The 14,220-nt window shown below is 33.5% G+C and overlaps 2 protein-coding genes across 3 annotated transcripts; one reads left to right on the plus strand and one right to left on the minus strand.

Moving 5' to 3' along the window:
- The first annotated feature begins 2,858 nt into the window (after positions 1 to 2,858).
- LOC121809204 lies at positions 2,859 to 4,356 on the plus strand. The gene has a single exon (XM_042209743.1). The coding sequence runs from the start codon at positions 2,859 to 2,861 to the stop codon at positions 3,801 to 3,803; it is 945 nt and encodes a 314-aa protein (XP_042065677.1). The 3' UTR covers positions 3,804 to 4,356.
- Positions 4,357 to 6,158: 1,802 nt separating this feature from the next.
- Positions 6,159 to 11,944, minus strand: LOC121807471 (protein GLE1-like). 2 transcript variants are annotated; one of them, XM_042207706.1, is made up of 15 exons: positions 11,810 to 11,944; positions 11,478 to 11,645; positions 11,246 to 11,401; positions 10,258 to 10,375; positions 9,849 to 9,997; positions 9,271 to 9,442; positions 8,957 to 9,137; positions 8,776 to 8,876; positions 8,090 to 8,160; positions 7,903 to 7,984; positions 7,738 to 7,818; positions 7,312 to 7,395; positions 6,919 to 7,050; positions 6,713 to 6,835; positions 6,159 to 6,622 (listed from the first exon to the last, which is right to left on the minus strand). In XM_042207706.1, coding segments are annotated over exons 1-15 (1,851 nt in total). In that variant the 5' UTR covers positions 11,812 to 11,944; the 3' UTR covers positions 6,159 to 6,391. The 2 variants fall into 2 exon arrangements, with proteins under 2 accessions (XP_042063640.1, XP_042063639.1); XM_042207705.1 differs by having other exon boundaries at positions 8,776 to 8,879.
- Positions 11,945 to 14,220: the final 2,276 nt, after the last annotated feature.

Below are 14,220 nucleotides of genomic sequence, written 5' to 3' on the forward strand. Positions count from 1 at the left end.
GCTTATGTGTGCTATGTTGTATAATATTAAAACAAAACAAAAATTAATTTGTATGTGCTGAAGCTTACTAGTACTTTATAGTAACTCTTTAATAGTTGATTACATTAATCATGCATAGCCAAATTGCTTAAAATTAATCCCTAGTCTAAAAACACAATATCTAGTGTCAGACACAGTGAAGGGAGTCGTTAACAGCGTCGAAAGGCATATGCGGTGCAACAATCGTCACGTCACTATCAATGAATGATTAAAGAAGAACAAAAGTGGATTCGGGGAAGTTGTTGTGCCGTTTAATTAGCGGCATATCTAAAAGGAGAATTTAATGGAATTTTCTGAACCCATGAGCCGACGATGGAGTTGATCAACCCTCGACCCCGCCTAAATTAGCCATTAATTTAAAACAACATGTATGCATTTTTAAGTTCACTCCTTATAATAAAAAGGTTTGACTAGTATCCCATTGGGTTTTGATTTTATAATTTATACTCCTATCAAATACCAAATTGACATCATGCTAATTGTTGAGGGAGGTGCAATTATTAATTATTTCATATCACATCATATGTATACATGGTCAATAAAGACTGATAAAGATAGTAATTAAGCAAAAAAATAGTTAAGAAATCAATTACGTACTACCAACGTTCATCAATAAATATATAACCAAAATGAGGACTTCAACTATAGTATCTTGAAATAATAGTACTCCGTAAATCTTTTGTGTATCAACTCATTTGTTTAATATTAATAAAACATCACTCCACAACACATTCCATTTCTTTCATAGGCAAGAATATGTCAACAATTTGTGGATTTGTTTGTTTAAGTAATATGTGAATAAACAATAGACTAAGTGAAATTTGAGTCTTAGATCATTATGATACCTTTTTTTTTCATAAGACAAAATGTTTGCATTTTGAAAGAGGTGAGCAGCAATAAAAATATATAGAGAAGTTAAAATAATAATAAAGAATAACAAAATAATAGTACAAAATCAGTAATGGAACACAAATCAATTGTAAAAATCATGAATTTTAATATTTTCCACGTGATATTATTTAGGCCAAATTGTATCCAATTTGATATCTTACAAATTCAACGGGGACAACAGTACCCTTGAATTTTATCATATTTCTCAATGCATTTAGCAAATAGATCAACCATGTCATTAATATAAAATATGCGTGCGCCAAATCAACAACATATTATAAATATAAAATTTGTCCTGCGAAAATTAAGAATAATGTTACCATTCATGGTTTTTACGACTAAATTTTTTTAGCGGGACGTACAATAATTTAACTAAAATTCATAATTTTCCTAGTAATTTGCTCTTTAGACCATCTTCAACCATACACAAAAAATGAGTTTATATACCAAATCCAAACTCATTTTTGGATTTTTCTATGTAACCACACCAAATATAGTGCTACTCCAAAAATTTTGTGAGACATGTACTAAGAAATGGTATAAAATTTAAATTTTTTGGGGTACATAATCGGAGTAAAACTTTTTCTTAGGGTAACATATACTAAAAAAATGAATTTAATTAATTTAGAAGGAATGGTTAGAGATGATCTTAATGAAATAATGGTTTTAAGTATACCAAAAGACGTCATTTTTTACATAGATGAACGATCGAAAATTATTGAATTTATCGTGATTTTATACTCCGTATTACGTTTTCAAATATCATAGGAATAGTCATTTTATTTTACTAGTTTATTCAGATTACGAGGACCACATCATAGAGTCAAAATTCAAAATTATACTACTAATCTCATTATTACTAGGTTTATTATTTGTCACACCTTTGTAGTGATGGCAATAATATCTAAGAAAAAAGAAAACAGATTTTAAAATCACATATATTAAGTGGGTTCTCTCAGTTGGATGGCTGTCCCTCATATGCCATTTTCACGACAGATTTCAAAATTTCAAGTGTACCACGTTGTTGCAAGAACTTTTTAAAGTTTTATGGATACATTTATTAATTTATAATGTGCATGAGGGAAATAATTGTTAATATAAACGTATTCATTATCGTAGGTGTGTTTGATCGGTATTGCCCAAACAATAACTCTACATTAAATAAATCCACCTAGTGAATTTGAACGTGTATAAAAATTCATGCATAAGTCCCATCCAACTTTTTGCAGTTCGGGTATATAATAGCATTTCACAATAAATAGTCTCATTTTTTTTATATGTTGGTCATCTCATAAAAATGGTCTAATTGTTATTTGTGAAAAAATTCTTATTATTTTTTCTTTTTCTTCTCAACTTTATGTACTTTTATCTGCTGTCATTCTCACTTACAATTGAATATTAAAACCCGTATTATTCACTAACGAGACTATATTTTATGGACGAAAGAATTAAAGATGTATATGTAAGGGGTATGCATACAAAAGTTGAAGATGGTCTATATGATTAAATGACTCCAAATTTCATTTTACTTACTAACTAACTAATGATTCTTGATCTCTTACTTTATGAAGAATATGGATTCAAAATTTATACAGAGGATCTTGTTGCATTTCCAATTCCACACAAATTTGTAGAACTGGAGATGTATGGTATATTCATGCTCATTTGCTCAAGCAAGAAGGCATATTTTATGTTCTTTTCTTGCAGTGACTGTTTGCTAGTATTTTATTCTTCCTAATGATTCTCAAAAGGAGTATGTGATAAGTTTGTTTTTTGTTTTTTGGGTAGTGAATAAATATTCTATTTTGTTGCACTTTGCATCAGTTTGTTTACTTGCCTTGTATCCTTAACTAATCTTTGATTCTTGTTAAAGTTCCCATATATTCCTCTTCACTTCATTTGCCCCCCTCCATTTCTCAGCCACCACAATGTCCCACCACCATGACACAAATCCACACTTTCTCCCTCGTCCACGTGACCCGGTCCTCGAGTTTCCCTCCCAAACGCCTCCACGGCGCTCTAGGCCACCGTCCCGCCACCACGTCCGTGCTCCAGTCGTGGTGGATGTGCCACCTCATGGCCAAACATCGTCGCCCCACCATCCGTCACATGTTAAGCCCGTTGCACCCTTTGTAGTTGAGGCTCCGCACCAACCCCACCACGGATCCAGGCCCCATTCGGAATCTCAAACACATCCACCTCACCATCCGACAAATATTAAGCCCGTTGCACCCTTTGTCGTTGAGGCTCCGCACCAAGGAGGCAGACGTCCACACGGTCTCATCCACGCCCCAACGTCCCAGCGGACCAAGCCAGTAACCTGGCTGGTGGGGGCAATGTGCATGCTCTTCTGGATACTGGTGATCGTGGGAGGCCTGATCGTCCTGATAGTGTACCTGGTGTTCCGGCCCCACAGCCCTTGGTTCGACATCTCAACCGCCACCATCAACGCCGCGTACCTGGACATGGGCTACCTGCTGAACGCGGACGTGACGGTGCTGGCCAACTTCAGCAACCCCAACACTAAGGTGAAGGTGGACTTCAGCTATGCCATCCTGGACCTCTACATAGACAACAAGTTCATCGTCACGAGCTACATTCCGGGGTTTGCAGTAATGAGGGGCGAGTCGAGGTTCGCCAACGTGCACATGGTGGCTAGCCAGGTGGCGCTTTCGACAGCGCAAAGCATGCAACTACAGAAACAGATAGAACAGGGAAGAATGAAGGTTGACATAAAAGGATTGTTTAAAGCTAGGTCCAAATTAGGAGGCATATTCCACTACTCATACTGGATGTACGCGCATTGCCAACTCCTCCTCTCCGGCCCTCCCACCGGAGTTTTGATCAGAAAAAAGTGTGTTACCAAGAAGTGACGACGACATCTGCCCTCCTAAATTGCCATTTTTGTACTCATTTTCCATTCATCATCATTATTTAACATGTGAGTTTCCACATCAACTCTCAATTGCAATCCTTCAGCTTCTTTCTTGTACTGCTTTGACTCCATATAGTTTACATCTTCACCTTGCTCATCTTGGCACTCCTCGACTCTCAATAGCTTCTCGAATTGGTTTTTGTATCGACAGTACATCCCGTATCCAGCCATCTGGGCACGCAACACATATTAAATAAAAAACACCTTTCTTTAAAGCATAAAGATGAACCAAATAACACACCTCCACTGATGCTTTGATCCTTTCTTCTTGTAATTTTGCTTCACGGATTGCCTATTCCCATATGATATCCTCTCTAATTCTTATTTCTTCTAATTGGGATACGTGTTCATATTCCATCCGTACGACTGTCAAGTAATTATCCCGGGCTTCTGCACTTCAGCAACATTGACATTTAACTCAACCATAATGCAGGCTCTTGCATAAATACTCATAAACCATCAGTTCCATTGGAAATTGAGACACGAAGTTAAATAAGTAACAGCGCACGTTGATAATGTATATGGATTGATACTATTAATATAGTGTATTATGAAACACAATTTAACATTGATATTGTATATGGATTGTATTGACATATTATCATAGGTATGTTGACATTAACCTGTTACGACAAAGATACGAAAATTCAACTTTTTTTTTCAAATTTTGACACCGGAACATATGCAAGTGAGATCTCGATAGAATCCTTAAAAAAATTATCTATAATTTGATATGTGTTGTGTGAAAAAATAATTTAAATTGACATAGTTATAATCATTAAAAAATTTTGTTAATTGATTGAATGATCTTATGTCTAGATTTAATGACTCAATGCATATTAATAAGCTGTAATTAACAATTTAAGAGAAAGTTAACAATATAACACACCCTTTTGCTTCAACTCTTTTTATAGATATCTTTTAAGTTTGGACTGGTGTTATTTTTATAATATATTTATACTAAATTTATTAATAAGATGGATATGGATAGACATGATAGTTGTTAATCACTTATTTAAAATTTTAAATTTTAAATAAATTTAAATAAATTACCTACTAATCATTCTTTAATAATTTACAAAAAATATTAAAGTTTTAAATTAAATTATTTCAGATTTATTTTTATATAGATAAATTTTTATCTTACATATTAATAATTCTTTAATAATTTAGAAAAATATTAAAATTTTAAATGAAAGATTTATCTTTATAGATAAATTATTTCAGATTTATCTTTATGGATAAATTTAACATTCAAGATATACTTTATAAATATATCTATATTTAAATTACTAAAGGTAGTATATATTAGTTATAACTGAGTTGACTTTGATTATTATTAGATAATAGTATATTGTTGTTTAAGATTTTTTACTCATATTTCTATTTTTTAAACTTTTTTAAATATTGGAATATGTAATATGTATTGAATTTAAATTAATATAAAGCGATTGTATTGATTGTGAAAATTTTAGTATTTTGGTATTCCCATGCTCACATGGGCAATTGTATGTTATATTTTCAAAAGTCATAAGATTATAGTCTACAATGACGAGATTGACGTTACTTTTGATTCTATTATTATGTGTTCACTAAGAAATTTTCTATAGTTTAAGAATTACTACTATAATTTATTGGTTCGGGATATTATTATTCCATTTTGATGGATGTAATGTTTTTCAACATTACTTATTGTCATTGTTTTTGTTCTAAGTAATTATTATACTATTTTCTAATAATTATATACTACTATTTTCTTATAATCATATACTACTATTTTCTTATAATCATATAATTGAAGTGTGATTGATTTTTTACGTATTGATATAAAGGACTTTGATCTATTTTTTCAAAGAATTATTAATTTATGAAATTCGTTTAATTTTATTATTACTCTATTCATTTGATTTATTGATAATCTCATATTAGTGTGAAGAAATCACTTGATCCGTGCAATGCATGGGGTTTGACACATGATGAGACACATTGAAAATTTTAATTATAGATAATTCATGTCAAAAATGTATTTTGGTTGGTAAAAAATAATTTTGCTCATCTCCAATAATATCACTGCTAAGTTGTGTTAATGGTTTGTGCATCACACGAATATTACACTAGTTAATCTAGAATTCACTTCCCAAAACATGTATAGCCGAAAATAGATTAATTAGAAGTTTGGGTCTAATAACTTCATTAAAATGCTTTAACTTCATAAAGAAATTGTCTCCCTAAATGCTTTTGATAATTGATATGGATGTATCCTATAAACACTTTGTTGGTTTTGGAAGACATATCCACCGAAATCAACTACTTGTCTATAGATTTCAAACTTTTCACCTATGTTACAAAAATGTTACCATCTCTTTGATAAATTAGGCAGAAAAACTGCATCCATACAAGATACATATGAGGACTTTTCTGTATAAAAGCAAACGCTCAAGCCAAACACCAAACAAACATCGCAATCAACACCACCAGCTCAGCTAAAGACGAGCATAAAGAGATCAAGACGTCGGTGCTGCAGCATCAGTAGAGTTCATTTGAGTCCAAACGGTCTCTCAATTGCAATCCTTCGGGTTCTTTCCTGTACTGCTTTGAATCTATATAATTTCGAATCGACATCTTCACCTTGCTCACCTTGGCGCTCCTCGACTCCCCACCACCTTCTTGTAAAGCGTTCACAAAGTCGCGCCCAATAACACTCAATAGCTTCTCAAATTGACTTCTGTATTGGCAGTACATCCCGTATCCAGCCATCTGGGCACGCAACAAAATCATCGTGCATGTCACATCTTAAGAGGACTATTGCATATTCTCAGTCATGAAATATGTGCATCGTTATCTTACCACAAGAAATGAATCGAGGGCAATTGCAGTAAATAGATTCGATGGAATCGTATTCAAGAATCTTGCAAGCCATGCCCAACCTTCCTTCATTCCATGCAGGTTCTGGCAGCCTCTGACTTCAGTCTGCGATAGCAAGACAGAATGTAAAACTAGTGTAGGCCATATTGCAGCGAATAGCTTAGTTCGTATTAGTATGAGTAACAAACCTGGACTAAAGCTCCATATAATTTCATATAAGAGCTCAACCTTTCTAAATACTCATCGAGGCCCTCAAGCTTGCCATCCACTTCCTTGTAACCGATAGCTTTGAAGTAATCATCTCTGGTTCGGAATGCTTCCTGAATCAACAACAGCAGATTTTGATATTAGTGCAAATATAAGCATCGTCTGCATCAATAATTAGAAAATGTAACGAACAAGCACTGAGACAAAATTGCAGACAAGAGAGCAATGGTATTTTAGCATAAGAATCCATTCATGTTGTATGAGAATTTCGAAGAGTGAGGTAAAGTAAAGAAATTAAATAAGATAGAGTTCAAATCACCAAACATGGCCAGGGAACTAGAGTAGATACCCGAGATGCCAAGTCAAAAAATCACCTTTGAGTAACTTATGTGCTTCGGAACTGTGTAGATGCAAACTCTGTTCAACTCAGCAATGAGAATGTCCATGGCTAGTGGGATCTGTTTTCGCAAAGAATAATCACTTTGTATAAAATTCTGAGATATTTGTATATAGAACTAAGAGTGAAAAAGGACCTGCATCCACATGAAAAGTAGGATTTTTCTTTTTTTTGTGTGTATATTTTAAAGAAAAAAAATAATTATTAACACGCCACTAAGTGAATTTTTAAATGATTCCGAGTAATGCTAGTCGTTATCTTATATCATCAAATAGCCAACCAGAAAACTGATAGTAATAAAGACTTTCATTTGCAAAGTGAATTTTTTACCTTTCGATACTGCATTAGCAATTCAAAGTATTAGTAGCAAGAGGAATATGAGATTACACTGATTCCGTTGTACCTTGGATGTCACAAGAACAACAACCCGACTGGAAGCAAATATTGCATTGGGGCTCCTTTGATTTGTGCAGTCGGAGACAATCTGAAATGATAATGTGCTCCGTAAGTATGAGTTATTTAAGAAGATAATCAGTAACAAGTTCCACTAAATTGAATAGTAAAACACCTTTTCTGCAAATAATTTTATACTGACGGGCTGTGGATATTGTGGACCACTCATCAGTTTCATTATTTCTTCTGCCCTTGTCCTGAATCAAAACAAGACCAGCATATCCAATGAATTTATGGATAACAAAATGTAAATATATTTTGGCATATGATTGTAAATGTTACAACTGAACAACACAGTTTACCTAATATTTTCTATGGTAGCTGAGATAGTTCTAATTAGTCGGCCAAAAGTTCGCCCAAGGCTTTGATAATCCTGCAAACAACAAACAGAAGTTAGATGTACTGATAGATTTTGTGCTATTTGAAGGGAAAACTATGGCTATATCTATGTGTGAAATCAGGTATGCACATCACTTCCTAATTGAAGTGGGACCATAGTTCTGATACCAGCTAAGTTGTAGTATGATAATCAGGCTACACCTCAAATTGCATAATTGCATTTTAATCCAATCAACGAGCAAACCAAGCATATTGAAAATTCAACATGTATTGGTTTCTGCTGGATATATGACATTGACAACTGAAGAACAATTGGGAGACATGTCAAGTTCTCAATGAAGTTAGGGTTGATTATCTCTGTAACCACCTAGGTATGATTAATATCTATGTTCCAGCTTGAGGGGAGAGTTAAAACTAGATATATTTATATGGTACAAATTTTGATAATGATAAAGGGTCTATGATATCTGATTGCTAACCATCTACAATAGCAACGTTTAGTTGATGTTATAATTGATAGAAAATATGAGATCAATTGACATTGTTGACTAATGCTGAGTGTCATTTTTCATAGCTTTTGTTGTCTACTAACAGCAAAGCTGCAGTTTCAAACTTAAAATCAGCTGTTTATAATGATATAATGATATACCTGATTTAGAGGATTGATTTTTGTAGACAATTCTTCATGAATTTGTTGCCGTCTCTTTTCCAATTCAAGAGCATTTTGTGAAGCTCGAATTATGTTTTTTACTGCTAAAGAGAAGTTAATACAACTTGAGAATCAATTCAGCAATTTATTTATTCTTATTTACAGAAAAGTAAACAGAAACCTGATGATTGGGTTCCATTCTTGACATCAAATGTAGAACTGGAGGGCCCAGGGGCTTCCCCCGCATTAGGAGCAGCATCTGAGGCAGAAGCTTTTTTGGCTGCAGCTTCTTCGGCAGCTTTTTTCTCAGCCTCTAGAGCGGCTGCTTTATCCCTCTCAGCCTTTTCAGATTTTAGTCTGGCCTGCGATTATGCAATAGAGCTCTGTTAAAATTATATACACATAATGTACGTAGCAAATTATGGTAAGTAAGATATCAATGTGATGCTGAGGCAAAAGCATAGAGATGAAACAAATAACGTGAACAAATAATACCTCCTCTTCTGCTTTGATCCTTTCTTGCCGTATTTTTTCTTCCTGGATTGCCTTTTCCCTTCTTTTAGCCTCCGCACGAGCCATATCATCTCTAATTCTTCTTTCTTCTAATTGGGAAATGTGCTCATGATCCCTCTGTACAACTGTCAAGTGATTATCCAGGTCTTCTGCCCTTTAATGAAGAAAGTGAAGAAAGTCAAACCACGATCCTATTAGTGAAGAAAGTTCAATAAAACAACAATTGCCATTCTGAGAATATGAATGTTGAATAAAAGTAAGACTTCTATATAAAGAGGACAACTGGCTGATTATTCGATGCAAGTTGGTTTTCAAGAAACATGATCTCTTATTCTTCATCTCATGAAACTTACTGAATCATCTTAAGATCTTCAAGCAAGTATGCCTAAAGAAGAATAAACTGCAGCCCACTCTTTTTTTATGATGGAGTTTAGTTATAACAATATTGGTAATACTTTATTTGAAACACTCCCATCGACATAAGAAACGAACCATACAAATTCAACAAGAACCCCCTATCAGTTTCATTGGAAATTGAGACACAAAATTAGATAACATACAGTGTACGTTGATACTGCAAGTCCAATTTTCTCTCCCTATCCTGTTGTAGTTCTCTGTTTTTGTGAATTGTAGTTGTCAATGAGACAAACTTCTCATTTTCCTTGACCAGCTCAGTCTCGAGATTATATATTTTGGATCTAACTGCCTCCTGCAATGAAAATAGAAATTAAGGAAAAGTTCAAATGTGGACTAACAGAGATAGATAAAATCTAAGACACTTTATAAGCTTTAATTTAAATGAGGGAATCAATTATGTCAATCCAGCACATAGAACTCTTTAAATGAGAATCAGTAATAAGTGTTGAAGTCACAAAGTCATTCCGTTGATCAATCAAATCACCAAATCAATTGTTAAGCATAGTAGATTAGTAGTTTTGGACCAACAATTCTAATAGAACTGCTACGCACCGTTACATTAAGCCGATGTTCATCCATTAGCTCATAGACAGCAGCTTCAGCTAATCCGGCTCTATCCATCAGTTGGTGGCATTGCATCCCAAGAGATACATCATCTTCAGAATCATCACTGCCAACAGAGAGAGAGAGAGAGAGAGAGCAACCATGTTAGTCAAGATTCCAAAACAAAAATTTCAATTTTTACTGAATGACTAAAGTGTACAGAGCTAACAAAAGCATGTACAATTCTAATAACAAAGAGTTCTGAGTCCCATTCTCGATACAAGCTTTTCCTTGTCTTGTGATGCAGGTACATTCCTTGTTTGTTGAATTATCTCCGAGTGTTCAAAGAGTTGATTCTGGAACATAACTTAACTAAAGCTGATCTAAAACTGAATAGAGTCCAGAAGATATGTTCATTGGCAGTTTCAAGTCTCGTTTACGCTTCTTAGTTTTAGAATTAGACAAAGCCTCGCCAAAGGGGAAGGGTCTAGTGTAATCAGCAAAGCCAGATTATTCATCAAAACCCTTTAACGGAAAAGGAACATAATTCCATTTTGTTGCATGGATGATATCATGATAAAGATGCATAACTATAAGCATATTCACCTGTAGTACATAAAACTCATAACTGAAAATTCTGGTAATTGTGATACTACCCTAATAATTCAGCAGCACATATCATCGCTTAAGACCTAAGAGCATATAACAATTCATACTATAATTCCCACTGATTAAATATAAAACCATGTTCTACCAACACTCAAAAAGTGGGAGGATCGGATACAGGAAACAAATGCAATTCATTAGCGTGTTACTACTCTGATCCACACTGCTGCAAATGCATCACCGTGACAATGCTGTCAATGTCAAAAATAGTTTATAAACATGAAGTCCACACAACATAATTATGTTAATGATAGCCATCATAATCACCGTCCCCAGTACTTAAATCGCTATTCTTCAATCTCTCAGTATATAGTAAGCAGCAAGCACGAACCTCGTATAAAGTTCATCACAGGCAAATCTCCTGCCTGACGCCACAAGTAAATTGTCAGCCTCGACCTCACTATCACTATCAGCATCCGCATAGTCGGTCTCATGATCGGACACGCGCATAACAAAGCTCCGTTTGTCCTTCGAAGCTTTCAAATCTCTGAAAGATTTATGCACACAGTAAAAGACCACACACAGATTACCAAAAAAAAACTAAAGTAAAATTGGAAGCATACCTAGGTTCGTTTTTGGTAAAAGGAGAAGGAAAATCTAAATTTGAATTGAGCTTTTTTTCAATTGAATCAATCTCCGAAAGTAACTGGTCGAAACTCCAATCAGGCTGTGGATCAGCCGTAATCCCATTGACATTACGCGGACAACGAAGCCCTAATTCTATGAATCCCCTGATTTAACAAGGAAACAATTCTTTCAATTTTCCACCATGAATTCCCACAATAAAAGTAAAAAACAAGCAGCTTCACAAATCACAAAATTACAATTTCATAGGATACGCAAATCTAAATAATTACAGAAATACTGAATCAAATTCGGCGAGTTGTTAACTTACATGCTTGGTATCGGCGAAAGAGACTAATTTTTCCAGCACAGAGAGCTGCGAGGGAAAGATTTCAGAGTGAGAGAGCGCCGAGAGAAGAGGGAAGAAAGGGAACAGAGGTTTTAATTTGGATTTTTTTTGAAGTTTGAACTTTATAAAGATGTTTGGTATAATGTACGTTCGAATGTGGTTAATTTGGTTGTAATTATTACTATTACATTTAAAATGGTAGTAATTTTTTTGTTTACTATGTGGTTAATTTCTAACCATTTAAATTATAATACATAAAATTATAATTTTAAATACACAATTATCGTGCCAAAGCTAATGGTATGAAATTTTATATAATAGTCATTTAAATCATAAATTTTGGTCAGATTCTAGTTAGTCTCTTGATCTTTGAAATAGGAATATTAAACAACGAAATTTCAAATATTCTCAGTTATCTCACTCGTATATAAATCAACGAATTTTTTGGCAATCTTAAACATATCCTGATTTCAAAAATTGTGGGATTAATTAGAAATTGCTAAAACTTAATGAATTAAATGGCTATTAATTCTATTTATTAACATGAAAAATAAAATGACGTCGTTTTACCTATCAATATTTAATTTTATCATACTAGTTTTAATTTTAACTATTGTTAGATAATTGCAAAAATTAGAAAGTTGTAAAATCATACTAGTATTTTAATAAGCTATTATTAGACTAACCAGTTATCAGTAGAAAATTGTGATATAATTAATAATTTAGATATTTTTCCACGTGGTATTATAGTAGTACCAATATTTTATATTCATACATTAGGCAATTTTGTCTACTAAATAAGTGTTCGATTGAACTGCTTAATTAATAAATTTGGGCTCTAAGAAATCATTTTATCATACGAATACATGTACTATAATCTACATTTATCCTAATAAAAACAACATCAAGCCTTTGAATTCTAATTTTTTTTAAAGTAATTGCGTCGCACTGCAAAAGAGAGGAGAGATAATGGAGTAGATGTGTCAAGGGAATAGATTGATATATATGGTTGAGTGTGATTAAAAGAGTATCATGAAATGATATAAATGTTCATAATGGTTCATAGGTAATATTGTCAACTCAGTTATCCCTGATGTGTTTTTTTAGTTTAAATATCTTAAGTGTGATTTTTTTTCAAGTTTATATAGTTAAAAAGTGCAAATATAGACTATTTATGTAGTTCACTCTTTTTAAATTACACGGTCTTTTTTGTGAATTGTTGGTGTAGTTGTTGTTCTTTGAGTTTTCTAATTTGTGAATTTTTATTATTGTGGATGTCCGTCGGGATGTCCGCCATTGTGCAGTGGGATGTCCTTATGACGTGGCAGAAGGTGTTTTTGGGAAGTCCGTTGGGTGTCCGTGCGGGACATCCGTAATGGTTCAATGTACATCCGCGTTGGGTGTTTTTATTATTTATTTATTGGTTCGATATCCAATATCCAATACATCAACACAATCTCATCCCTAATCGTAATGGTTTGAGGCAAAAGTACTTTACAGGAAAAAATAAATAAATATTTTAATTATTTATCTAAATAAGTAAGAGGTTATTTTGTTTGGACGGATTAAAAAAGAAAGTATGTCATCGTCGGTGGAATGAAGGGAGTAGTAAATTAATACTCCTATATTCTCGTTTCGATGTGTTTCGACTAGGTTTTGGCAAGTTGGCTCAGCCTGTTCTAACTCTATAGCTCGTCTTTGATATTGGTACAAGTTTGAGGGTTCTAAATTCGTCTTCATGTTTGTCATGTAATCCTATTTTAGAAAACTCGAAGATATTTAGACTTTAGTGTTAGTGAATTAACTCAAGTTTTAAGCTTCTTTAAGCCTTTATTTAGTAGTTTAACTTTTTTGGCAAGCCCAACAAAAGATGCACAAAACCATCCTCATCATATCTATATAATCAAATTGTCAATAAATATTTCCAAACTCATTGTATGACTTTCCTTGTCAGTAAGTGTGTGCATGTGTGTGTGTTTTTGGGCATTTGGATTGCAGTAGCAATTACTCAATCAGATAATGGTATTATGAATGCAACATGTGGATTGAATATTGCCTTGCAAGTCTTCCAAGAATAAAGATAATACACTATTCCTTTAAACCCAAGTGATGTGTGTATAATACTAGTATTCCATACCAATACATTGGAAGTTCTAGTCACATGACTACGATATAAATAGAAATCCATAGATGTCATAAGAGAAAATTTCTCCCTCCCATGCTCATTCACTTCAGACTGAACATCATTTTCTCTCAATGAGTCAGTCTAAAATTATGTTTTGGATCCGCTACTGAGACTCAAATTAAAAAGAAAATACCATATTAAAAAAATATATCTTTATAGATGAGAAGGCATTAGGTATAGTAGGATAACACTTTTAAAATGTAACAAT

This window comes from Salvia splendens, chromosome 6 (assembly GCF_004379255.2).
Source record: "Salvia splendens isolate huo1 chromosome 6, SspV2, whole genome shotgun sequence".
In the NCBI taxonomy this organism is placed as follows: domain Eukaryota; kingdom Viridiplantae; phylum Streptophyta; class Magnoliopsida; order Lamiales; family Lamiaceae; genus Salvia; species Salvia splendens.

Coding starts and splice junctions, on each gene's coding strand:
- LOC121809204 (XM_042209743.1), top strand. CDS start 2,859: ATGTCCCACCACCATGACACAAATCCACACTTTCTCCCTCGTCCACGT.
- LOC121807471 (XM_042207705.1), bottom strand. Junction 7,985..8,089: donor GCTACCATAGAAAATATTAG/GTAAACTGTGTT, acceptor GTTTTGATTCAG/GACAAGGGCAGAAGAAATAA. Junction 6,623..6,712: donor CCCTCGATTCATTTCTTGTG/GTAAGATAACGA, acceptor TTGCGTGCCCAG/ATGGCTGGATACGGGATGTA.